The 27,471-nt window shown below is 39.3% G+C and overlaps 1 protein-coding gene across 3 annotated transcripts in view; it reads left to right on the forward strand.

Moving 5' to 3' along the window:
- Window positions 1-27,471, forward strand: part of COLGALT2 (collagen beta(1-O)galactosyltransferase 2) — a 103,111-nt gene that overhangs the window by 41,760 nt on the left and 33,880 nt on the right. For 2 of the 3 annotated variants that reach the window (XM_044757666.2, XM_070497760.1), the window contains exons 2-5: window positions 18,521-18,631; window positions 21,071-21,188; window positions 22,966-23,100; window positions 26,990-27,194. In XM_044757666.2, coding sequence (XP_044613601.1) covers window positions 18,521-18,631; window positions 21,071-21,188; window positions 22,966-23,100; window positions 26,990-27,194 — 569 coding nt within the window. Of the gene's footprint in view, window positions 1-4,621; window positions 4,642-18,520; window positions 18,632-21,070; window positions 21,189-22,965; window positions 23,101-26,989; window positions 27,195-27,471 lie in introns of those variants that run through there. The other variant, XM_070497761.1, reaches the window with a different exon arrangement.

A 27,471-nucleotide genomic window follows, 5' to 3' on the forward strand; every position in this document is an offset into this window, starting at 1 on the left:
CTTGAAAAGCTGATTATAAGATTTAATTGAAAGGAAAGGACCAAGAATACCTAAGTCATTCCTAAAGCAAAAAAATCTAGATTTGGGGTGCAGGGGGATCTTTTTATGAAAAAATTGAAAATACAAAAATAATGGGAAATTGTTTTTGCAACTGACAGAGGAATAGTATTGAGAATAAACCAAGAACCCCTATGAAGAAATAAGAACAATCAAAGAACCCACCAGAAACATGGGCAAAAAACATGAACAGGTATTCACAAAAAGGAAGCATGAGTGACCATAAATCTATGAAACATTGTAATATCTGATCAGTAATAAAGGAAATGCAGAGAAATACCACAATCCAATATCACTTCTTACCAGCCAGGTTGGCCAAAATTTTAAAGCCTAATGTACGCCAAGTATTGCTGGGTGTGTACAACAGGGACTCACATGTTTATATGGGAGTGTAAATCGGAGCAACTACTTGGAAAACATTTTGGCATTCCCTAGTAAACTTGAACATTCTCAGACCTCTGATCCAGGAATTCCACTCCTAGATACACGATTGTCCATGTACATCCAAGGATATGTGCAAGAAAGGTCGTAGCAGCGCCGTTCTGAAGGCCAAAATCTGGAAACACCCTAAATGTGCATTGGCCATCATATAGATCACTAAATTACTGACAATGAATTAAGTACAATAGAAACATCAACATGTATGAATTTCAAAGTCAACGTTAAGGCCACCGACAACACATATAATATGAGTCTATTTACATAAAGTTCAAAAATAGTCCAAACTAAAGTATTCTGTTTAGGGTTACATACTTGTATATGGTGAAACTATAAAGAAAAGCAAGGGAATTAATAACCAAAAATTCAAACTAGCGATTCCTGGCTGAGAGAGAGGAGGAGTAACCAAGGAAGGCACATAGGGGACTTCAAAATATTGATAATGGTCTCCTTGTTAAGCAAGGTGGGGGAGGGGCTGGTGTATGAATGCATTTGCTATTCTTTTAAACATATGTTGTATTCAATCTTTATGTAGAGTTTACAGTAAGAAGTATAACAATTTATAATTTCTTACCTTTGTATGATGCTGTCCAATGAACTTTTTAATTTTATATTTATCTTCCTAATACCTCTTTTAAGCAAAGGTAGTTTTATTCTACAGAAAATAAATTTGAGATGTAAATTTATTGGTTGAAATTCCACTAGGTTGGCTGGGGCCAGATCCCAAGGCTCTTGTTCTATGGAGATATTTCTGCAGCTTACCATTGTCCCATGCCATGAATTCACTTGTTCATTTATTTACTTGTCCACCCATTCATTCACTTAATGTGTATTGTCCCTCTTCTTGGATGAGGCACTGTACTATAGAAATTCTTTCAAGGGGATAAAGCTGAAGAATGTAAAAAGCTTAAGCAGTTAATGTTTTGATTTCCCTAGTGGCAGTGGCCTCCGGGTGCATATTCACCCTATTTCTACTGGGTCATCTCCTTCAGTCTGTGTGATATTTGCTTTCTTCAGGATCTCAGGCGTCTGCTCTGTGTCCAAACCCATCCTTCAGTTTCTCTCAGCAGATATTTCTCACTTGAGAGAGAACGGCAGTCTCCTCCAATTAACACCCTTGCCCATGTTTGAAGAAGGCCAGTGCCCTGAGGTTTTAAGGCAGCCTGTCAGCTGGTGGGTCCTCACCTCGAGGCAGGCAGGCCTTTGTTCCCGAGGTGGAGAATTCATTGAGCCTGCAGGAATGTCAAAACATTTATTTTTGTCTAAAGAGAGAGAACTTGGCAGAAAATAACCTTCCCTTCTCTCAGCTCTGGAGTCCTACGTTTCAGGCTAGGTCTCCTCATTGCGTCTTCATAGAGCTCTGTCTCCATTCACCTCATTGGTCCTGATTTTTGGGTCTCTATTGAACACTGAAACTTAATCACTATCTCTACCTATAAATCACCTTATCATTAGATGGGCTTACCCAGCTTCTAGTGGCTTCCGAACATCACCAACTGGAACTTTCTGCATTTCCTTCCTCATATTTTTCATAGCCCGAAAGGATCACATGTGTCTCTCATGGGCCCTGCCCCGTATTAGGTATTGGAGTGTCAAATTAGTTAGGACAAGGCTGAAAAGAATACTATAAGATTTAAAATAAGAGGAACATAGATTCGTTTAATGAGAGATAAATAGTTAAAAGAGCAAAATCGAACAAATTTGAAAAATTAAAAACATACATCTATTGTAGTTGGGATTGAAGAATAAGGACAAGAAATAAGGAATAAAAAGTTAGAAGTAAAAAAATCATAATAAAAAGGGTTATACTTTTTAAAAGAAAATGTAAGAATCATAAAGAGACTAGGGAAAGATGGTGAATTAGAATAACCCATAAAAGTACAATTTAAGGAATATAAATGAAGACAATACACTTAAATAGATTAAAGTAATTGGGATATCTTTTAAGTAAGTTGGAATATTAAATGAAAAAAATGGGAAGAAAACCCAAAAGGTTTCCTTAGAAAAACAAATAGTCAAACCGAAAAAAAAAAGATAACACACCCCAGCTGGAAGCAATGCCACATCACAAGAAGCCTTTGAGGGTTTCCTGGCCGTCCAGCTTCCGGAGGCTGAGGGTCTTCACTTGCAGGATGTTCAGCCAGAAGAGGATGCGCAGGGATTCCCGCTGTCACTCCTCTTCCTCTCCCTCCCAAGCCAGCTCAAGTGGATCCTTCTTTTTCTGAATTCAACACATTTGTGGTATTCTATTTTGCTAGGGTTTTATGTAAGATTTTTAAAATCTGTATTCAGACATGACTATGTATATTGGGAATTGTTCATTATAGATTTGGGGTTCAAAGATCACTTTTGCAAATGAATTAAATTTTTAAAGATTCTTTGCTTATTTGGAATATTCTTCCACCAAATCACGGCCAAGTGCCTTTTATTAGATTGCAGTACATTTTTTTTTTATTGATGGGCTACCTGTAGTTATAATTTCTTGCTACATGAATTTGAAAATTTATATATTCAAAAAAATGACTATTGATGTTATGCACCAGTGTTATGATTTCTCTCCATTTTGTTTCTTTCTAAGTTTATTCTTTCCATATGTTGTTTCTTATTCTTAACAACAATACAGATGAGGAAACGAAGTCTTAGGAATGTTAAGTAATTTAGTCAGGATTAAACAGCTGAAGGATTCCAGAAACCACTTCAATATACCACCTCCTGGATGAAATGGAATCTGTCTGTAACAGTATAGCCAGATACACTTGACTTTCTTTTCTTTCTTTTTTAATTTGGTGAAGAAGATTGTCCCTGCGCTAACATCTGTTGCCAATCTTCCTCTGTTTTCTTTCTTGCTTGAGGAAGATTGTCCCTGAGCTAACATTTGTGCCAGTCTTCCTCTACTTTTTATACGGGATGCTGCCACAGCATGGCTTGATGAGTGATATGTAGGTCCACACATGGGGTCCAAACCTGCAAACCTGGGGCCACCCAAGTGAAGCATGAGAACTTAACCACTATGCTACCAGGCTGGGCCCTTTATTTTCTATTTTTTAAAAATCTGAACAAATGTAACATTTTTGGTTTTATGCCAGATATTTTGTTATTTCTGCCCTCAAGAATTTACCACAAGGAAATCTCTTCATCCATCGCTTTTGAAAATTCACCTTTAATTTGCAGGTTAATTAAGCTTGAATCCTGGGCCCATCACTTACCCACTATGTAACTGTCTTCTCATCCATAAGACAGGGAGAATACCTACTTCCTAGGATGTTGTGAAGATTAAAGGAGAAAATACATGCAATTCATTTTACCAAATCCTCATTCTTGAGTGCTACATAAGGGCTTCTATTATGTCTTCATATAAATTATAGTCCTGATAAAAATTTTGGTTCCTCTTAGGCTGTGCTCCGATCCTCTGCTGAAGAAACTTAGGTCAGTGAGTTTGAATCTTGCTCTTATAATGCCTAATTTCCTCTCTAAACTTTGGCTATGTGGGAATGAAAATGAGAATTTAACCAGTGACATATTATGAGATAATTTACAGAGGAAACTGAAAACTTGGTCTGGAGATTCTTGGGAAAGGAACTTTGAACATTGGACATCGTTGGCTTCTTTCCCATGTGCCTCCAGAAGAACATGGCGGCAGCTAAAGACTAAAGCATGCCTTAGACATGGCCTGACTTGAGCTGTGGAAGGAAGGGCAGTAAAAGCTACCTTTGGCCTGCTTGGTCCTGGGGAAGCCATTGCACCCTCTTTTAGATCTGAAAGGCAAGTTGCAACCTTCTCCCTGCATTGGCTGGAACCAGGCTGTGTTTATAATGATGAGTGCCAAGTCCTTTGGCTGGATTTCTAATTTGGCTCAAAGGACACACCTAATGAAAGTTGGGAAGAATTACTCACCTGTTACCATACTTACCATTGACCACAAGTACATTTGCTTGAACTCTGCCCTGGCCAAATATCTCCTGGGTACTGCCTTCAAAGTGACTGGTCACTTTCCCCACTTCCTCCTGGACAGGTTATTGGGCTCCTCCAGAGCTTTTCAACAGCTCAGTACCAAACAGCATCTGACCCCTGCCTGTTTCCAGGACTCACTTGCAAGTCAAACTTTCCAGACATGGATTAGGAAACAGACAGGAAGTGCTCCAAAAGGTATTTCTCCAATCACGTCTAATTATGTGTTTCATTTTTACAGGTAAAGTATCCACATTTAAAATGTTTAATGATTGGGGCCAGCCCTATGGCGGAGTGGTTACAGTTCATGCGCTCCACTTCAGTGGCCTGGTTCACAGCTTCAGATCCTAGATGTGGACCTACTCCACTCATCAGCCATGCGGTAGAGGCATCCTGCATGCAAAGTAGAGGAAGGTTGGCACAGATGTTAGCTCAGGGCTAATCTTCCTCAAGCAAAAAAAGAGGAGAATTGGCAATGGATGTTAGCTCAGGGTGACACTTCCTCACACACACACAAAGATTTAGTAATTAATAAGAAGGGTGAGGACAGCCATCTTGCACTGTTATTCATTTAGCAACGCTTCACTCACTGGTGATGTCAGGCACTGTCCTAGGCTTGAAGAGACAGTGAACGAAGACAAATGTATCCTTGCCTTCACGTAGCTGATAGACCAGAAGGAGAGAAATACATTACTCAATACCATAGAAATAAATATCAAATTGCAACTGTGGTAGGCGCTAGAAAGAAGAGGTGCATGGTACCAGGAGAACTTCTAACCAGGGGATTTGACTCCCATGGGGAGGTAAGGGAAGGCTTTAGTACCTTGGAGTCTAAGATCCAGGATCCTTTTCCGGCCTTCCAAAGTCAACAGGTGAAATCTGAGGAGGCTTTTAAAAAGCTAGTGTCTCGGTCATCCTTTCCCTAAACCCCATGTCTCCATTCACAGTAAGGGCAAAGATCCTTAAACCCATCAGTTGGAGAGGAGAAAACCAAGTTACCAGAAAATTTTGAGAAATACTAAAGAGAGAAGTCAGTCAGTTATTCTTCAGTGCCATTTGCTCTTCAAGACATTATTCAAAATTATGAGCACTTGGTTGGGTATGTTTGTTCCTGAGGCGTGATGATAGAGGGCCGGTGAGCCATGGGAGCTCTAAAATAATTTAATGCCCTGTGGCCGTGGCATTTTTACTAATAAGATAAAGCTTGTTGATATATCTAGCACTTTTGAGGGCAAAATTACAATTTACTCTCTACCTTCTTTAAAATATTTCCTTCCATTTTAAACTTCACAGGAAAGTACGATTTCAAAATAAGACTCTTAGAGTAGTGGTTTCCAAGGCAGACATCAGAGTCCCACTGTCTGCCTTCAATTCTGGCTCTACCTCTTACTGCCCCTGAGCCTTGGGGCACGATGCGTCACCCCTCCCGACCTGATTCTCAGCTTTTTAATGGGGTTAATAAGAATACTGCATCATAGGTTTGTTGCGGGGATTAAATGAGAGGTTACAAGTAATGGGTTCTCGTTCAGTGCCTGACAGATAGTGAGCGCTCTGCCAAGGTTTGCTCCTGTTGCTCCCTCTCTGCAGAATGTAGTGAGTCATAAAGGTGGTAGGGAAGCTTCTGTGTACTGTGCATTCGTGCATGCGCCCCTCCCCGGGAGCACGTTACGAACCACGTGGACCCTGGAAGTGTTAGGAGCACAGAGTGTTCCTTCTCTCTGACAGTAGTTTTCCATAATAGACATGGGGAAAAAATACCCTCAGAAGAGACTCCTGTTTGCTCTGACGCCATGAATAAGTAAAATAACTTGAAACTCCTCGAAAATATTTCTTTGTACTCTTCAATTTGCATCTGAGTGTGAGTGTGGCATAGGAACACGGATCTACACCTGTCAAACCGTAGTCCCTGCGCTCCCACCCCCGAAAGAAACCTCAGATGAAGTGACGTGGGGAGGCCAGACTTAAAACTTTTCAAAGCAGGTAAATTCAAGGCAGACAGTTTCTCTCCCTCCTGAGCTGGCCTGGAGTGTTATTACTGGAGCCAGGACAACAGGTATTGGGTAAGAGCAAAGGACTGGACAGAAAGTTTTCATCAGCCCGAGCCAAGTTCTCATTCTAGGTGATTCTGTGGGAAAACAGCCTTGAATTCGATTTGCAACTTGGACACTCCTGTCTTTGTTCATGTTTCTAGCCCAACTTTTTCAATGGGGAAACAAGTAGTATAGCAAGAGGAAGTTTGATGGCTTTTTAAAAAATCAAAATGCTTTATTCAGGTTTAGTATTATTTTGTTATATTTGCTGCTTCTTTTGCTTAAGTGGTAGACCCTTAATAAATAGGGACAGCATATTTCTATTTTGTCATAAATTTATGTGAACACTTGTTTAGTCGCTTAGTCATTCTGCAAGCACATGCTAAATGTTTACTATGCATCAGGTGCAGTTTTTGAGTGAGAAATTTAGACACATGGTCTGAGAAGTATAAACGAAGTTTTGGAGAAAATGGGTCAGAATGTTAGAAATCACACCTTTCCTAGAAAACCCATCATGTGTGGCAACTGACCCTGTGTATGAAATGGAATAAAGTGGGCCAGCACTTCATGTGTGTTTTGAGCATTTCCTTTGAGGAACTCAAACAATAGATTCATGCTAAGGACAATACCTTTCACAATCTGGCAAAATATATTATTTCAGAGAATTATTCATGAGTTTATTTTTTCAAGTGGGGCAAGATGCTAGGGACCCAGAAAAGTGGCACACCCATCTTCACTGCTTCCTAACACTTCTCCCCTTCCTGAGGGACAGCTGCGTCTTCCCTGACCTTCTGCAACCACTTCTCGCCCTTGAGCTGTTAAGTCCTAGACCAAGAAAATTGTACATGTAGTTTTGCAAACACATCATACTATTTCATACCTCTATGCCTCCACACACATCGTTCCTCCTTCTGGAATATTCTATCTACCTTCCACTTCCCCCTAAATATCTGCTCATTCTTCAAATCCCGGTTCAGGCTTCTCATCCTTTCACCCCTCCCACACCTTTCCAGCCACTCCGTCCTCTCTGGCATTTGAACACCTTGTCATATATCTACTGTTGCAAACATCACACCAAATCACAGCTACTTATCTATGCACCTGTATTTCCCATTAAACTGTGAGAAACTGGGAGCACATTAACACTGGTGACAAAGTGTTGTTTTCTAGCAGGTCCCACAATGCCTAGCGCAGAGGAGATGTATGGGAGAGGCAAATGTGTCTCTAGGACTGAGAGAACCGCACAGGTGTTTTTACCATTCTTACTAGGTTAGAAGTTTGATGAGAAAGGAAACAGTCAACAAATATCTGCTGAGCACATACTATGCCCCAGGCACTCTTTTAAGTACTAGGAATAGAACAGTGAACAGAACAGACAAACATCTTACTTTCATGGCTTACAATCTCCTCCTGAAGCTGGAAGGTCACAGGCTCAGCTAAAAATCCTATTACCGGGGGAGAAGAGGAAAACTGACGTTGAGACAATTAGCAGTCTTTGTAACACTGTTCTTTCATTTTCTCTGTGTTTAAATGGGCACGTGTATTTTTTATTCTTAAAAAAATGATAGACAGTGGTAATTCTGGTTTGTTTGCCTTAAATGCATGTGTTGAACTTACTTGCTTGCATCTTAAGAGCCTATTTAACAGGCTGTCTTATTTCTGATTTTAGGGTGTGTGTATGTGGGTGTGTGTGTATGGGTGTGCACGCGTCCGTGTATATATTTTGGGGACAGCCAGGGAGAGGCCAGCTTTCAAAGTAAGTGTTCTTGAAAGCTCCTTCACAAGCTGTTGGCTCCTCACATAACCCACTGAGCCAGGTACCTACAGCAGGTGTTACTGCTCCATTGTACAGATGGGAAAACAGGGCACAGACAGTTCAAGTAAACTCATTAAGATTATAGAGCCAGTTGGCAGAAGACCCATGTCTCCTCCCTTTTTTATTTGATTAAGCATGTGGTTAGTTATATAATAGTGTCAAGTAACTCAGGATCAAATATTTCAGGTGACAAATATTTACTGTCATTTTTAATTGCAGTTGTCTCCAGAAACGAATGAATCAAAGTAAACCTTTCTGTACAGAAAGGTTCCAGCTTTCTCCTGATCCTCCACCCTAATGACCACCTTGCCTTTGCATTTTTAGCCCAGGTCAGCCAGTTTTCTTTTTCACACAGAGAGTGGCTCCTGCTGGTGAGGTCTTCCCACAGTACTTCGTTTAGCAAGCCCAGTCTTTGGGCTGTGACTTTCTCTGCGGCTGCACTGGCCCCACTTCATCATTACCTCATGTTTCATGAGTTCTGTGTTTCCCCAGGGCATTGCTCTGCCAGGCCCAAGGATGGACTATTTACATCAGTGGCATTTTCCCAGCTCCTCTGCTGAGATGTGACACTTCTTGCATTCTTGCAACTAACTGCCCCCACGTTCCTGGGTTGCATCTGTTCATGTCATGTACAATCAAGATACTCATATAGCAAAGGATCCATCTTTGCTGCATTGGGACAGAAAATGAGAACTTAAGAAATTAAGAAAATATGAATCAGAGATGAAGTATAAGTGAAAAGAGAAGAAGCCTTGGGAGAGAGTCTTTAAGCCTTTAAGCCTCTTTAAGCCTTTAAGGTTCCCATCCGTAAAATAAGGAGAATAATACCTGCTTTGAGAATTACTAGAAGGATGGGAGTTATATGTAAAATGTCCAGTTTAGTGCCTGGAACATAGTAGGTTCTCCATAAATGGTGAAGAATAAAATAAAATCTATTTTGTTCTTCGTTTTCCATAGTATTTAAAATTGGGGCAGTAATCCCAAGGGAAATGGAAATTTTGTACATGACTGCCCATAGCAGCAATATTCATATAACTAAAAAGTGGAAACAACTCAAATGTCCATTAACTGATCAATGGATAAATAAAATGTGGCATGTCCATACAATGGAATATTATTCAGACATAAAAATAAATGAAGTACTGTCTGCTGCAATGTGGAGGAACCTTGAAAACATTATGCTAAGTGAAAGAAGTCAGACACAAAAGGCCACAATTATATGATTCCATTTATAGGAAATGTCCAGGAAAGGCAAATCCGTAGAGATAGAAAGTAGAGTAGCGGTTACCAGAGGCTGGAGAGAGGGAAAAATGGGAAGTGACTGCTAATGAGTACAGAGTTTCTTTTTGGGGTGATGAAAATGTTCTGAAATTAGATCATGGTAATGTTGCACAACTCTATGAACATACTTAAACGCACTCAATTGTACACTTTAAAAGGGTGAATGTTAGATATGTGAATTGTATCTCAATAAAGCTGTATTTAAAAAATTGGGCAGTGGTAATTATGGCTTAGTTGCTGTGCAAAGAGAGAAATTATATATGGTGTTCGTGGAATGTGTACCGTTATGTTCACCCCGTGGTGCCTGCATCATTGTTTTTTCTTTTTTCCAATTCTGTTGATATTAGACTGACTGAGAGAATTATTTAGAACTTGCTTAACCTGTGCATGTTTGTCTTTCCTTAATTAAAAATGCTTTCTGTGTTTGTGAAAGCAGGGAAGTCACATTATTACTATCCTCTGAGCCAAATTTGAAATACTTGATTACCGAACTATGTGCCCTGAAATGTGTGTCCTGTACATGTGTAGATGGATGGGCCATGGCTATTAAGAGCTGAAATTATGTGGTCTTTGTTTTGGGTGCATGGCTTCCGGGGAACCCCTGACATGCTGGAATATGTTCATGATATCTCAACCTAAAAGATCTTGAAGTTATAAACAGTCTTTTATCTCTAAAACCTGGATATCTGGCTTCTCTCGAAATGATTGGAAAATCTAGCATTTCTGGGCACGCATTCTAGCAGGGAAACAATCAGATGGAGCCTGCATGTGTCTACTCTCGGGTCCTCCTCTCATACTGTTAGCTCATACATGGCCCATTTCACTCCTGTATGTTCCCCGTGTTCAGCCTTTGTAGGCATTTGGGTTGGGTTGGGGGAGGTTCCCCTGAAATTGTTCCTTCATTCACTCATCAAGCCCATGATTAGTGCCTGTTTTACACCATAAACTCTGTTAGGTACAGGGATCCTCACGGGAGAGAGTCTGGTGATGGAGAAAGACATAGAACCAGTGAATGATAATACAGGAGCAAGTGCAGTGCTGGGAGTGTGGGCAGGGAATCTGTGTGGAATTAGATAGGGACATCTGATCTAGCCTGAGGTATCTGAGGGTGGAGAGGTTCGAGGCTCCTGGAGAATGTGTCCTGTGGTGTCCTCTCTCTACCATCAGTGCTTTAGTTCGTGACCATGCAGGAACATTTCACTAGTAACTCCATTTCTTTGGGACACATCCACAAAATAAAGAACTTAATAGAATTGAAAAATTCAGCAAGGAAGAGAAAAGGGGAAATGAGGAGTTGGTGAGAAAGAGTGGGAATAAGAATAAACAAAGGATAAAGGAGAAGAAAAATGGGAAAAAGAGGACTTAGATAAATGAGAAACGTTTTTATCTGGTCTCCGACACTGCCACTCATATTTTCATAGAATTCCAAGAGTTTTTACTCTAAGGAAAATTATGCTGAAGTGCTGAAGCCCAACAAAGCTTATAGGGAATGATGAATCTTTCCATTTGTCTTGTTTGATTTCTGCTGGAACATTTCCATCCTTTCACTCTGAGATCATCATATGGGCCATGTTGAGTAATGTTCTTGACAAGGCAGAGAATTCCAATTTGACAGGTGGACATCCAGTCTCTGTGGGCGAGTCTGGTGAGGGGAGCTTGAGCTAGGGTTGGGATGGGGTACAGAAGGCCTGAAGGAAAAGTCACCATTTGCATGACTTGAGCAAGTCATAACATCTCATCCTCAGCCTTCTCGTCTGTAGCATGAGGAGATAAAAATAATGCCTAACCTAGGTAATCATGGGCTCAAGACGGGATATTGCATGACAAATGGCCGAGGGATTCTTAACACCAACAGAGGAAAACTATAGCTCAGAATCAAAAGTAACAAGAAATGATTCTTTTGTAATATGTTTAATTAAGTTCATTTTGATTTTGTTAAGATGGTATTGGGCTTTCGAATTGACTGTTAACTGGTTAGTTGGCAAATTTTACCATTCTTCTTTCTCGCCCTTTAGGAATAAAATTGATTCGTTGGTTGATTGCATTTCTAGAATCAAACATTCCTTTTTACATCACTCTTACCCAGTCTTCAAGTGTGTAATGCCTGTCGTTGTTTCTGGGATTAAATGTGACATACCAAGGAGGGATGTTGAAGGAGTATAAACGTTTATTTTGTTGAGGGGGTGTCATGAGAAGTGAGTTTTCCTGAGTTCTTAGTTCATTAAGAAGAACTCCTACTAATTGACTTGGTAGGAAAAGGCTTTTGTTGGGAAAAATCTCCAGCCCCTCAATCCGTATCTCTGTCCTTAACTATATCCATATCTAGTTCCACCCAGCAGATAGAGTCTAGATCTTTAAACAGCTCTACAATAGTAATTATCCATCATCATGTTTTGCCTGGTGGCCAAGCATATCTCTTCCCGTTGGCAGAACAGCTGCTGGTGACGCTTTCCACGAGAACAAAAACAGAGGTGGTCGGACTTGGTGACATAACCTTTCTTGATAATGAATTTCACTAGTTGCTTCCAAAAGTAGAATTTTATTTTTAGGTGGAGCTCTCACCAATGAATCTTCCTGACTGGATGAAAACAAGAGGCAGTTAAGAGGGTAGTTCAGTTTTTGAAGTCTCAAGTTGGAAAATTTACTTTTGCCAACTCACCAGTCATGGTACGAATCATCCACGTGGTGGCTAACTTTGTTGTTCATTCCATCACCATTCCCTTGAGCCTCTGGGGATGTATTTTGCAGGTTCTGAGGCAGTAAAGGCCAATCGCTGGGCAATGTCACCACTCTCTTCCTCCACCAGTTACAGTCCTGTGGCTCTGTTGTGTCTGAAGTCTAGACTTTCTAGGGTGGTAGGGAAGCTGAGAACCTTCCCTGAGGGTCAGTGCAGATGGAAGTGACCAGGAGTGCTGTGTTCTCAGTAGCTGGCTTCCACCTGCCGAGGGATCCAGTCCGCATCTTTAATATACATCCAACGTGGATGTAGCCCTCACGACCTCAGGAGGACTGTGGTGGAAATAAATGAGCTAGTTCTAATTATTTCAAATTGGCTATTAGTTTAAGAGCCAAGACTAAGGAATCAAAACTGACCTGGAACAAGGAGAAATGTCAGTGTGTTTAGACATTGCCAGAGAAATCGCAATTTTTTTTTTTTTTGGCCACAGCCAAGTAGTAAAGCAGTATCATCCTGCAGACATGTCTATTTATGGGTCTGCTCTATGTGCTCTCACTGTTCCATGTAACAGTGACAATGCACCTGTTGACCCTGGAACTTCATTAGCCAATGTGATCCCTACACAGACTGTTGATCGGATTTGCAGTATGTGTTTATCTTTGTCCTAATTTGACCTTGAACCTGAGACTCCTGGGCATTTGCTAATATCACAGCTAGAGAATAGGAGGAGGCCAGTGGAAACAGGAAGTAGATGCAGAATCAGAGAGAAAGTGATGGGCAGCGTTATGGCGAGAAATGGCCTAGACTTCCCTCTGAGGCCAAGTGGATGTTGCACCTGTTTATACCAGCTCTTCCATTTCAGGTACCAGCTCCCAAGAAAACCAGCAAGGACTAATGGACAGAGAGGAGACTGGCCACATATCCCACAGCTGTATCAGAGCCACATCTCTCCAAAAGGTGGAGGAGGGGGACCTCTTAGGGGCTAGCGGGTCTTGGTGTTCCTTAGAGATAAAGGGAAGTCACTGACCCAATGTGGCCTTCAAAGAAAATTAATTGTGTGAGGACTGGCACAGCTCAAGAGCTGAGCTCTCCTTGCTATCTTATCCTGAGCCAGAGAGACCCAGAGAAGAGAGAGAGAGGGAGCTGTTGATTTAAGTGGAACTCCACTCTGGTTGGGAAAATTGAGGCAAAGATTGAAAAGTCTTAGCCTCCCAGGAGTGTGGTCTTCCAGCCAGTCCATGCTTGAGGTTTCACAAACAGTGGCTTTCCAGTTTGATTAGTGTCTGTAAATCACTTGCAGATCACCTCTCCAGATGTCTGTTCACATCATTTGTTTTCTTCAAGGACTCCTTTAGCCATTTTTGTTACCTTTCTGGGTGCCTTTTCCAGTCTGATTGGGAGAAGGATGGCAACTGGAGGCAGCACTTATTTTCCACGGGACTGGAAGGAGCTTTCAGGTTGGGAGAGAAGCCTCGGCTTCTCCTGAAGGGTTCATACATTCTGTGTCCTCAGCTTCACGGCTCGATGGAAAAATCCAGCTCAGCTGCAGAGGTTTTTGTGTCCAGCTGCTTGTGGACTCCTGCAGCAGGACAGGCTCCACACTGTTGCATTGTTCTTCAGGGCTCTGAAAATAGAGCCATTAACTCAAGCCTCATGTTTCCTCCAGGGAACTTGCATCTGGGCCTTGGTATCTCTCTCTCCAACCCTCTGAATAGACCAGAGCCTGCGTGCTTTCATGATTATGTATTCAAACGGAAACATATTTTTGTCAGATGGATTAAAAGGCAGCAGTTAGAAGAGTCTGCCTGGATTTCTGTTTATTTGCCTTCGCCAGGGGAATGGCGGGGCAAGGCGGTTAGACTTGAGGTGGGAATGCAAGACTTCCTCAGTGGGCTGGGGTGGTCAGCACTGCTCTTCCTCTGGGACAGTGCAGGAGATTGGTCCTGCACATCAAAGACCAGTGTGGATGGACCTCCGAACACAGCTGGAGCATTTGTTCATTTCCTCGGAAGCCTGAGAACAAAGAGAATCTTAACAATTCGGAGAAGTAAATGTATAGGAAATTTTTTAACTCCATAAGGAGAATATCTAAAATCTATGCTTCTATTTTTAATTAGACACATCTGTCTTTGCACACTCCAAGCAGCTAGTTTCCAAGGATGTTTGTCAATAGTGGATACGTACATAGGCAGAGTTTGCGGTTGTTTAGTCTGTACGTCAGGAAAATAAAGTTCATACAACGAGAACCACTTTGTTAGAATGATTAGGAAATGCATGAATGTGTAGGGAGGGCAAAGAGAATTTAAGTGCTGTGTAATGAAGAAATAATAATCAAGGAAAGAAGCAGATTCGGTATAAATTCCCCTGCGTCATTTACAAGTAATTTGGGAGTAATTTTAATCCTCATAACTTTTGGCTAACACTGTAGTCAAGATAATTTTGTTTGTTTGTTTGTTTTAACTTACTCATAATATTTTGAGCAAAGAGTAATGTGCATTTGAGCTGATTCCCAGTTTCAGGATCTTCTCTATAGTGCTTCATACTGTGAGATGAGCGATTCTATTCTCATAGTGCTCTTCGTGGCTGTTACACTGGACATTGGTGGCTTGCGGCCATGTGTGACAGTGGATGTGATTTTCACTGACATGCTGCCCTTCTCAGGACAATTGTGAGCTGAATGGAACCTGTGGTACTCTTCCACATTGCTTTCTGGCCCACTCTCCCTCCCCCTTGTACTACATCGTCTTTCTCCCAAGGTGCTCACCTAGTGTCTCTCAACACTGTCAGCTGCCCACAGCACTTCTCTCCCATCCAGGTAGTGGAATGTCCATGTGGGCCTGTGGGTTGCCTAGACGTTTTTCTAAGGGGCCAGCTGGTTCTAATCCGATTTCCAGGAGAGACTTGAAAGTAGATCAAGTTGGCCATGGGCATCACATCTTGACCCTCTCTTTTTTGAATAATGTTTTTATTAAGACTAGTTTTAGTTCAAATATTCATTTTACAAAATAAGATTTTTAAATATTAGTCACACAGCTCTATCCCCATTTTTCTATACCTTATGACTTTAGTTACATAGTTTCATGTTACTTGGTGTTTTATAGGAATTTCCCCAAACAACATGGGGTTCCACTATGCTTTGCTTATTTTCTCTTCTCTTGAGCATTCCTGAAGATTCTTTCTCTTAAAGATTTTATTTGTTACTTTTGGAGTAGCAGTGACTTGCAAAAGCTCAAGTAAGAAGAACAAAAGCCATAATGGATTGGGTTTAACAAAATCCTATTTCCTTAAACTGCCATATGTGGAACTCCCATTCACATCTCTTTCTTTGCTCGTATCAAGGCCGTGCTCCCAGGGAACCATTGCTGCTGAAAATGCCAACAGCTGTCCCTCCCAGAAGGAACTGCTGAATTGCCAATGAAATCTGAGCATTTCTACGCCCTTTTAAGAGTCTCAGACACCTCTCTCTTCCCATGACTCTTTCTTTTGTTTGCCCGTCCTTCCTTTCTGATTTAATTTTATCCAGTGTGGCTTTTAAAAAACAGGAATAGGTGTTGATTTTGTTAAAGACCTTTTTAGCGTTTACGGAGATAATCATATGATTTTTCTTCAGGTCTATTAATATAGTGAATTATATTCATGGATTTCCCTTATATGAACAATCTTAGGCCATGCTATATAATATTTTCTTCATAGGATGTTGGATTCTGTTTGTTAATAGTTTAAGATTTTTGCAAGATAGTCATTTAAAGATATTGGTCTATAGTTTGTGTGTGTGTGTGTGTGTGTGTGTATCTTCATCAGATTTAGATATCAAATTGTACTTGCATTATTAAAAGAACTTGGAATTTTTTTCCCTATGCTCTGGAAAGCTACATAGCATTGGAAATATCTAGTCTATTAAGATATCTGGTAGAATTCCTCTGTGAAACCATGTAGGCCTAATATTTTCTTTTTTTTCTTTCTTTATTTCAACAATATGGAAATTGTTCTGTTTAACCTTTATATCTCTACCAGAGTCAATTTTGCTAACATGCATCTTCCTAGGAAATCTTCCATTATATCTAGTTTTTTAAATTTACTTTTCACTGAGTTGTTGTATGATTAAAAAAAGATTTCTTCCATATCAATTATATTCCCCTTATCCTTGTCATTTCTTATATTTGTGTTGCCTTGATTAGATTAACTAACGGGGGTCATTTACTGTTTTTTTTCCCCTCAAAAAAAGCAACATTTTTTTTTGTTTATTAGTTCTACCCTTTTTCTGTTTCATACCTCGTGACTTTCTACATTTATCTTTATTATTTATTTCTTTATGCTTGTTTGTTCTCTTTTTATAGCTTTTGAGTAGGAATTCAACTCGTTTATCTTTATTGATTTGAGGATATAAAACTAAATTTTTCTCTGACCACTGCTTTAATTGTATCGCAAGTTTCTGATATGTAGTGTTTTCATTATTCATTTATAGAAGTTCCGAAATTGGTTTGCATTTCTTCTTGCACTCAATGGTTCTTGAGTCACTAGAGGGTTTTTAAAGGAAGTTTTGTTTTTTCTTTTATTACTAATTTCTAGTTTTATTTCCCTGTGATCAGAGAAGTCTGTTTATATTACTCCCAGTTTATGGAGGCTTTCTATGTGTTGTAATTCTTGGTCATTTCCTGTGAATGTCCCATGTGCACTTGAGAAAATGTTATTGTGTTCTATAGATCCTCTGTTTACTTTTATCCCATTTGCGCTAACTTCAACTGAAAGTGATATGTTAACATCTCTTATTATTGGTTTTTCTACTTTTCCTTGCAGTTTCTATACTTTATTATATGAGGGATTGACAAACTACAGCCTATGGGCCCACTGCCTGTTTCTGTAAAGAAAGCTTTGTTGGAGTACAGCAGTACTCATTCATTACCTATTGTTTGTGGCTGCTTTCTTGCTACAATGGCAGAGTTAAGCAGTCGCAATAGAGAGTGTATGGCCTGCCAACCCACATATTTACTATCTGGCTCTTAAAGAAAAAATTTGCAACCCCTGTACTATATGAAGGTACATGGATATTCACATTTATTATATCTTTGATGTGAATTGCATCCTTTGGAGTTATAAAGTATCTTTCTTTGCCGTGTTTAATATTTTTTGGCTTGAATTCTTCCTTATTTGATGTCAAGATTACAACCCCTGCTTGCTTGTTTTCTTTTCCAATTGACTGACATATCTCTTTATTTTTAGGTATTCTGAATAACTTGGTTTTAGATGTGTATCTTATACACAGCATGAATCAGAAATAAGTTTTGTATACATTATTTGAAGGTTTTTGAAGATGTTCTATTTTGTATAAGTGATGATAAGGTCAATTCAAAATGATAGGCGAAGATACTTTAGATTATGAATTTATATTGGGAACTGTTATGGCTTTCCCCTCCCGTGCATATGATTAAAACAACACTGACTAGAAGTTTTGTTGTGACCTGAAAACTGACTTGAAATGAAAATGCAATGGAATTATTACTTAAATTGAGGGTAGTTGTTAGTGAAGTTAAAAGGCAGAGTTTAGGGGCCAGCCCCATGGCCGAGTGGTTAGGTGCACACGCTCTGCTTCTGCAGCCTGGGGTTTCGACGGTTCAGATCCTGGGTGTGGACACAGCACAACTCATCAAGCCATGCTGAGGCAGCGTCCCCCATGCCACAATTAGAAGGACCCACAACCAAAAATATATACAACTATGTACCGAGGGGGAAAAATAAAATCTTTTAAAAAAACCAAAAGGGAACAGATTAGTGGCTACTAGGGGAAAGGTGGGGTGGGGGGTGAGCACAAAGGGTGAAGTGGTGCACCTACAACATGACTGACAAACAATAATGTACAACTGAAATTTCACAAGGTTGTAAACTATCATAATCTCAATAAAAAGTTAAAAAAAAAAGCAGAGTTTACATCTTAGGTAAATAAAAATTAAGCCAAATAGGAAAATTTCCAAGAAGATTAACTAACTTACTCAAGTTTAATTCATTTTATACTTCTACTGTTTTAGTACAACCCCTTGTTGATCCTACTGTTGGCTGAGCCCTTTTTAAGGATCTGATGACACAAGGATGATTTTAAGCAGTCTCTCTTACTTCAAGAATTCATTGTCTAATTTGGACCACGAGGGAATCATTTTCACGTATAAAACTTTTTTCCAGAACTTGAAATTGTCCTTTCAGTTAATCTGGGGTCTTTTGGATTTCCCCCTCTTTCTTTGGATGACATAACTAAACTATGTTGTACTTTCTCCCATGTAGGGTGGCCACTGATCACAACGTGGATAATACAACAGAAATACTCAGGGAGTGGTTGAAAAATGTACAGAGACTCTATCACTATGTGGAGTGGAGGCCTATGGATGAACCTGAGTGAGTAGCAAGAGAACATTTTGTCAACTCATTGTTTACCTTTCTCCCTTAACCAGTTTTCCAGCCATCCATTTCTTCCTTTGACAGATCTTCATGCTTCTCTCTTCCTTTTTACTCCTGAAGCTACCAGCCAAGTTGAGGTTCTCATTAGTTCACAAGTAAATTACTGCAGTATATATTTTAAAATATTGATATTATTTATTCATATTTTGAGTATAAACCTTTTATACTTGAGGGATCATAGCGAAAGGTTTGTATACTTTTTGCGTACATGTTGTGTTTTCACGTCATATCTTGGTAATCATTCCATAGCGGTAGTTAAGGATCTTCTTCGTTATTTTTATCAGTGCAGAGTACCCATTGTGTGGGTATACCATAATTATGTACTTAATCAGTCTCCTACTGATGGACATTTAGATTGTTTCCAATCTTAACCATAGCAATCTCTTAGTTGGTTCCATCTTCAAGTCATCCTACATACCACACTGTCAAATCAATCTACCTAAAATACCAGTGGCATAGTTTAATTTTTCTGTTAAAAGGACTCCAGTGGCTCTTCAGTACCTACAGAAAAAAGTTCAAATACCTCAGACTCATATTTTTAAAAGATTCCATAAACTTAGCACCCATACCTATGCACCCATATTTCCGACTTCTTCCCCCTCAAAAAACCTGATTCATCCAGAATGTTCCTTTTTATTTTCAACCCCAAGCCATTGCTCATGCAGGTCTGCTCTCTGGGTAGGCCCTTTCCTTCTTTGTAACCAACTCTTATCCCAAATCCCACCTGGTACAGAAGCTGTTCATAGTCATTCCACTTACAAGGAGCTACCTTTCTCTCAACACTTGCATTGCTTATTTTGTACATCATCCTTTTTGACACAAGACGCTTAGCTAATATTGTTAATTAAATATGCAATTTATGCATTTTTTTCTAAGTAATTTTTAGGTTCTTTGGCAAGGGGTAGAGCACATAAATACTTCATAGTTCCCCCCAATGCTATGTTCTTGGCAGGCACTAAATTAATAATTGTTGGCTGAACAACTGAGTGAATGACAACATGAATAAATATATTTAAAACTTACTATTGTAAACGTTCCCAAGGCTACACCTTCCAGCTTAAGGAATTATAGAAGTAGAATGAATTGAGTTGCCTGAATTTTTGGCCAGGATAAGTCATTTATTGAAAGCCAAATTTGTATTATAATAATAATAAATACCATTCCAGAACAAATTTTTGTTCTTCTAGTCTCTCTTTATATATGCACATATATCTGAAATCCCAGCATATGGTCCACATATTGAGCAAAATTTAATGATGGAATTTGAACACTATAATTGGATTTTTATCCACTCTTTTGGAGTTTCTTACAATGGAATTTGGCCTAATTAAAATCACCCAAAAAGACTTTACGTACCTACCTCGCATCCTGGTAATTTTCTTGATAGCCAAATTTTGACCAAACATATTGTATGCCAAGGTCAGTGTGAACAATGTTAAGGAAAGCATTTTTGTTGGGCAATATATTCAGAAAAAGAGGAATTTTCCTGATTTCATGGAAGCAATAATTGGGGAAGACATCTCAGAGAATTTCTGTTTAGTACATAGTTTTATTAATCTTATTTGTATAGTTAGAGTCTTATTGTTTTTGTGGTTTTTCATTCACTGAGTCAAATGCAATGCCAGCACAGGTACAAGAACTTGAAGTGGTGGCCAGTTTTGGGCCTCTGTGACAGTGTCAGTGTCCATACCACATGGGAGCTTTCAGAAGGGTTCTCAAGAGTATGCCAACTGGCTTGCCTACGTGGCCACGTAAGAGTCCTGGCCTGGCTGTTTTGTGGATGTTGATGGAGATCTCAACAACATCATACAGCTGCTCCATGATCTCACTCTCCCTGGGATGGATCAACATCTTAGGCTCTTTTGAATCCTTTATTGAAACTTGACCAAGTAAATTAACCTTTTTTTTTTTTTACTGGGAAACTCATATTTTTATGCTGTAACATTTCCAAATTTATTTGCTAGCAGAATGTGTAAAAAAAAGTCTAGAAACATGAGCTTTGGAGTTACACCTGGATTTAATTCCTGACTGTGCCCTTCATTAACTGTGTTACATTAAGCAAATGAATTAACGTCTCTACACCAATTTCCTCATCTGGAAAATGGGGAGAATGGTGGTACTTACCTCATATGGACTCAGTGAGTTTTAATAAGAACTCACTGAAATATTTCACGTAAAGATTCTTGTGTACAGTAAGCAGCAAATTACATAACCTCTCCTTGTTCCAGGTTCCTTATCTGTAATATGGGGGTGATGATAACAATAACAGTATCTGCTTCCTAGGGTGCTAGAAGATTAAATGAGTTAGTACATAGTGCTTGGAAATAAAGGCATTCAATAATTATGTTGTCCTTATTATTATTATTCTTATTTTAGATCTTATCCTGATGAAATTGGACCCAAGCACTGGCCTGGCTCTCGTTTTGCCCATGTGATGAAACTACGACAGGCAGCCCTTCGAACTGCGAGGGAAAAATGGTCAGACTACATTCTGGTAAAAACAGATATTTTACTTCTTGACGGCTGTTATCTAGAATGTGTGCCAATTAATTATCTAAAACCTAGGAGTGTGGAAGCAATCAAAACAACCTTGTGTTTAGGTACCACCTCTCCAACTTTTTAATAAAGGTGCGAGAGAAAATTTGGGGAACTTAATATTGGGATACCCAGATTTCATCTCAGACCCACTCCTGACATGCATTTTCAGTGAGTTTAAGTGAATAAGCTCCTGAATTATTTGGTCTCTTTCATGTAACATGCGTAAGAAATTCTGAATCTTTTTAGTTCATGGAGAATTCCATATGTAAAGCAATATAAATTGTCTGAGTAACATTTTAGAAGAATTTTGCAGATATGAGAAATTAATTACATAAAAAGAGATTCAGATTAACAGCTCTGAAACTCCACTCCCTTTTGCTTCTGAGTGATTTGGGGAAAGACATCTCTGCTTGGCTTCCTGGTTGCTCCTAATTATGCTGGGTTCTCATGGAGGATTTCCGTCCATGAAGATGTTCCATCACTTTCCTTAGAACTTTTAGAGTGGTCCAGAAAAATATTGGACTTGATGATTCGGATCAATGTTCTATTCCATCCTTGTCCTCCGGGACCCTGTCTCAGTTGGGAAGGACAGCTTCGTAAGCAGCAAGGAGCTGCAGTCCCCTTTTCCCTTTTCAAAATTGACAAGAGGCTTTTTTCCCCCGCAAATTTGTGGGAACCAAGTTCTTCATCTGTGGCCCCCCAAATCCATTTAATTCTTTTGGCAAACCTTTTCCGTACAACACTAGAAACAGCACCAAAAATGCAAAGCCAATGTTGTTTCTTTAAACTTACTGACTGCTGCTCCCTGTCACTAGATTCTGATTCCTAAAGGGAATACTTTTGACCTATGTTCATCCCCAGCCCCTCAACCATGACAAAAATCAGCTCAATAATTTATCACACATACACATCTTCAATACAAATAATTTCATAGAAGTTTTCAAATTATACTGATGCCATTTAACATTGTGTAGCTGTTTAAGTGTCATTGAAGTGCACAAATGATGAACTACAAAATTTTTGGTAAACAGATCGACTATCATAAAACTGAAGCCTTCTGGTTATTTATTTTATGTGTGTGGTAAAATATATATAACATATAATCTACTATTTTAATCATTTTTAAGGGTCCAGTTCAGTGTGATTATTTATTTTACATGATGAAACATGTTGTCCCACTGCCCCAGTAAATGAATTAATGTTAACGTGGACTGCTGCTAAGAATCGGAAATAGCTTCATTGGTTAGCATGGGATGATGTAATGTATTTAAACGAAAATTCTACCTGTAATGTTCAAATAGCATTGATGGATCTGTGTTGCACCATTTTGGCATTACCATAGATAACCTAAATAAGTCTGTCCACTTATGCCTAGAGTGGGCACTCAATAAGTGTTTTTGAATGAACCTTTAAGGGCTTGGGAGCCATTATATCTTGTACTTAAAGCACCAACCAAGGTGTAGGTTGGGTCCTAGTTGAGTGTGTGCCCAATGTGGTAACACTGATTCATTGCTTGGTGCCTACACAGAGCTGAACGTGTGGAAGTTAGACCAAATGTATTTTGCCTGTGTGAAAGCCATCCAACTTCAGTGGGTTTCCATAAGAAGAAGATAGCTAACTGGTTCCATATCTCATGAGCAAGTTTCTGTGATCTTTTGAAAGTGCTGGATTACTCTTGAACCCATTACTGAAAAAGATCTTTTCACCTGACGTTATCCTTTTTCTTTCCCTAGTTCATAGATGTTGACAACTTCCTGACAAATCCACAGACCCTCAATCTAATGATTGCAGAAAACAAGACCATTGTGGCCCCCATGCTCGAGTCTCGGGGTCTGTACTCTAATTTCTGGTGCGGAATCACACCTCAGGCAAGTCTTTGGCTAATGAATGAAGGTATGAGTTTTAACAAGGCAGCTGTGTGTCAACAGTAGCCCCATTAACCTTTTTCTCATTTCCTCCCTTGAAACATGCATGTCCTTGTGTTACTAGAGCAAGCATTTTCAGGAAAGGAGATAAATCCAGGTCCAATGCTACAACTCAATGAACTTCTCTGTATTAATGAATCATAAGGAAAATATTCTAACAAGTTTAGCTTTAGAAGCTTTAAATTAACCAGTAAAGCTTGCTGGGATTTGTAATTTTTTCCTCCCTGATTTACAGATTTAAAAAATTAAATATTTTATTATTAAAACTAACATAAGAATACTACAAAAAAATTTGGAAATGGAAAAAAGTAAAAAAAATATATACGTCACCACTCTAAAATTACACATAACAGCTTGCATGTTTTAGTAACTATATCATCAAGTGGCTATAAGGCAATTTACTTAACCTTTCTCTTAGTTTAAAAACACTTAAGTTGTTTGCAACTTTTAACTATTATAACACCCCTTATGATTGATATAAATTTTCTGTATTTAATATTATTTCCTTAGAATAGCTTCTTAGAAGTGGAATTACCGAGTCAAAGAGTATAAATATTTTGATGACCTTTGATGTGTGTTGCCAAGTTTATTTACAAGGAGGTCTAATAATTAGAACTGCTATGGTAGCTTGTTTTTATAAAATTCAAGTTAAAAACAACATTTTTAATTTCCATCATCTCCCTTTTCCATTTTAAAATCTTCAAAGTCTGGACATCTGTTACAGTGAATGCTTATGGCTGGTTATATTTTTTGTTCTTTAGTTAGCGAATTAGAGAGATAAATTAAACTGATAAATGTAGTATACATCAATGCAAGATAAAGAGATGCTAAGGGAAAAAATGTATGTTAAATGAGTTCTCACACCCACAGAGCTAAATTTTGAGTCTTTCTTTTATATTTGGTTTGATTTGGGGTGAAGAACAAGGCCAGTGGTGTGCTGATAAGTATATAATAGCTAGTTCTCTGTGGGGGAAATATCCTGATTGGTAGTATTTGCTAGTTTTCATGACATAAATACTCTCACCATGCAAACAACTTAAATGGCGTTTAAGCTAAGGGAAAGGTTAAGTAAACTGCAGTATAGCCACTTGATGGTATAATTATTAAAAATATGCAAAGCTGCTATCTGTGGTGTTGTTAGAATGGTGGCAATTTTAAGCTACCAACATGCCAACTGGCTTGCAAAATTCCTGAGAATTTAATAATCTGTGGTTCTAGCACACTACTGGAGGAGGCATTCCTCTTTTGTTATGATTGCTTCCCACAGTTCTGAGAGATTTTGAATGCATGTTATTATCCACATCTCTTTAGGGAAGTATTAAGTTCATATTTATAAAAGCCACTCAATTCCTTGAGGAGAAAACATTACGTTTGTTTCGTTTAAATTCATCCACTCTCAGCTGATAATTGGCAATGTTTCACGTGGCAGAATCACTCAAGGATTATTTTTAATGAGTTATGCATTGACATCAGCAACACGGGTGGATTGTCCTAGTGACGGCAGTCTACAGGTTTCTATTATCTCTTTATTTGTTTTAATGATTAAAAGCAAACAGGAGAACTGTGCTCACTTATTTTGGACAGTAAAAGTAAGATCCAAGCAACTTAGGGACAATTCTAATTTTTCTCCATCTGTTTTTGGCTTTCTACTATCCCTAGTCATGCTTCTGCTAGGGCAGGAACAGAAACAACCAGTGCCTTCATAAACTTAAGGCAGGCCCTGGTTTCCAAAGCCTTTAAGCACATCCAAAACAAAATGACCCGGTGTTGTTGTCTGGCCAATGAACAGGAATTATTTCCAACAACATTCAATTTATGCGGAAAAAGAGACACATCTGTTGCCTCCACCTGTCTACAGGAGGCATATTAATTCTCTTTCTCTCTCTTTCTTTCTTTGCTTCCTTCCCCCCTACTCCCAGGATATTCAGTGATTCATCATCGTCATGAATTTTCCAAGCTTCTCATTCTGAGAATATTGTTCCTTAGTAGTCTAGAATTTTATATTTGTCATGCATTCTTAGGTAGTCCTTCAAAGAACCAGTGTTCTGTTTATCCTTTGGAAAAATGCTCTGAAGTTGAAGTGTTAGGAGAGCTCAGGTTCTGGTATGTTCGTTAATCAGTCAAGTTACTTTATGGTCACATTTTCTGTTATGATGTGAGCACCCACACAATAGGTACTACAGCCTCTTCCTTAAGAGGTTCTCCTAATTTAACCTAAGGATCACTTAACATCCTTAAGTTAAATACTAATAAAAAATTATAATAATAATAATACTTCATATAGTGAATTACAGTTTTCAAAGTATCTTCATATACCCGATCACATGTGATCCATTTTACAACCCTGTGAGAGAGACAAAGAGGCTTTTAATCCCATTTTTCAAGAGAAGAAACAGACTCAAAGAGGTGAAGCATGGGCTAGATCAAAGAGCTAGAAGACGGTTAAAATGGCTCCAAGACTCACATCTTCTCAATCATAGTTTGTGGTCCTGCTACCTTATCACATGGTCAGTGTTAGGGTTAGTTCAGCTAGAGCACTAGTCTAGACGCTGAAGAGAACGTCAGAGAGGTTGAAGAGGCTGCAGTACCTAGTGTGTGGGCACTCACATCACAACAGAAAAAGTGTCTATAAAGTAACGTGACTGATTAATGAACACACCAGAACTTACGTGTCCAATGAGTATTGTGCCCGTCAGCATGCTGCACTGGCCTTGCAAAACTTTACCATCGTTCTACGAACCTGCCATCACCTATAACATTTTTGGAAATGCCTTCAAAGCTTCCACACATACTTTTAAGTATGTTTTGTTGAAAGACTTTTTCATCTTTTCTGGAATGGATTTAAGGATTGGCAATAGTCAAGTTACAATTGGTGCCACTGGAGTATGAGCTCCTCTACTAGACTCTGCACTCCATGAGGGCTAACACTGGGGCTGTCTCTTTCCTGCTGTCTCCAGCATCTAACCCAGTGCCCGGATTATAGGAACTCAGTAGGTGTTTGTTAAATGAATGGTTGAATTTAGAGGGAAAACAAGTTGGATTGTTCCAAACCAGTGTGTTCAAAACCACAAAGGAAGGGGATTTGTGGTCCTGTGTGCTTGCTCAGAGGGAAGATTCAAAAGGGGAATCCTCCAAAAAAGTATGGAACAGTAGCAGCTCCACCAGAATACTGAATAAGTGACTGCATTGAAAGAAGACCAGATTTGTATATTTAAGTACTGTGTGTTTAGTTAAAAATATCAGCCAATGTAATGTAGTTATTTTAATGATAGCCAATAATTATTGATGCTTTCTTGGTGCTGGGCATCATTCTAAGCACTTTTCAGGTTTTGCCTTACTTAATTTTTACAGACACCTGTGGAGTAGATTGTGCCATCATTCCAGTTTTACAGATGAGGAGCTAGGCACAGCAAGGTTGAGTACCCTAACCGATACCTATAGACAATTAGAAGCTGAGGTGAGATTTGAACTCAGGCAGCCTGATACCAGAACCTGTGCTCTTAACTGCTCTAGTCTACCACCTCTGAATACTCATGCTTCATATTCGATAAGTCAACATAAAATACACTTTGATGAAATTATTAAATCGAAAGATATGCTGAAACCAAAATATTTCTGGTATCAAGACCCTGTTAGTATTGTTTTATATGTAAATGACATTTCTTGAGCTTACTTGGAAATTCTTAGGTCAAGAAAAGAAGGGTGAAGAGGACTTCGTTTGGGGGCTTCCATTTAACTGGTGATGACTGAGAAGGAATCAGCCTAGCAGAGGACCAGGAAAAATGAAGCCCTCAGATGAGAGAACACAGCCCACCGATTTACTCTTTTACAGGGCTTCTACAAACGGACGCCAGACTACCCTCAGATTAGAGAATGGAAGAGGATGGGCTGCTTTCCTGTCCCCATGGTCCACTCCACATTCCTAATTGACCTCAGGAAGGAAGCCTCTGACAAGCTGATGTTCTATCCCCCGCACCAGGACTACACCTGGACTTTTGATGACATCATCGTCTTCGCCTTTTCCAGCAGACAAGCAGGTACTGATTGTATTCAGCTGTACTGCCTCCACGGAAACGCTGCAAATAACCAGCTCTTTTGTGCATCTTATTAAAAAACACACCTATAAAGGAAATGGGTTTCCTCTTCAGGGACAATTAATTGTCTACAGTAACTACACCAGCAGTGTCTGTGTTGCTGTCCCTGTGAGCATCAAGGACCAAGAGCCAGGATTTGCCCATGCCCAGGAATCCACTCTCTTTTTTTTGAGTAGGGCAGGGACAGTGATGGTGGTGGGAACCATGGCAGATGACTGGT

The sequence above is a fragment of the Equus asinus genome, chromosome 25 (assembly GCF_041296235.1).
Source record: "Equus asinus isolate D_3611 breed Donkey chromosome 25, EquAss-T2T_v2, whole genome shotgun sequence".
Lineage (NCBI taxonomy): Eukaryota > Metazoa > Chordata > Mammalia > Perissodactyla > Equidae > Equus > Equus asinus.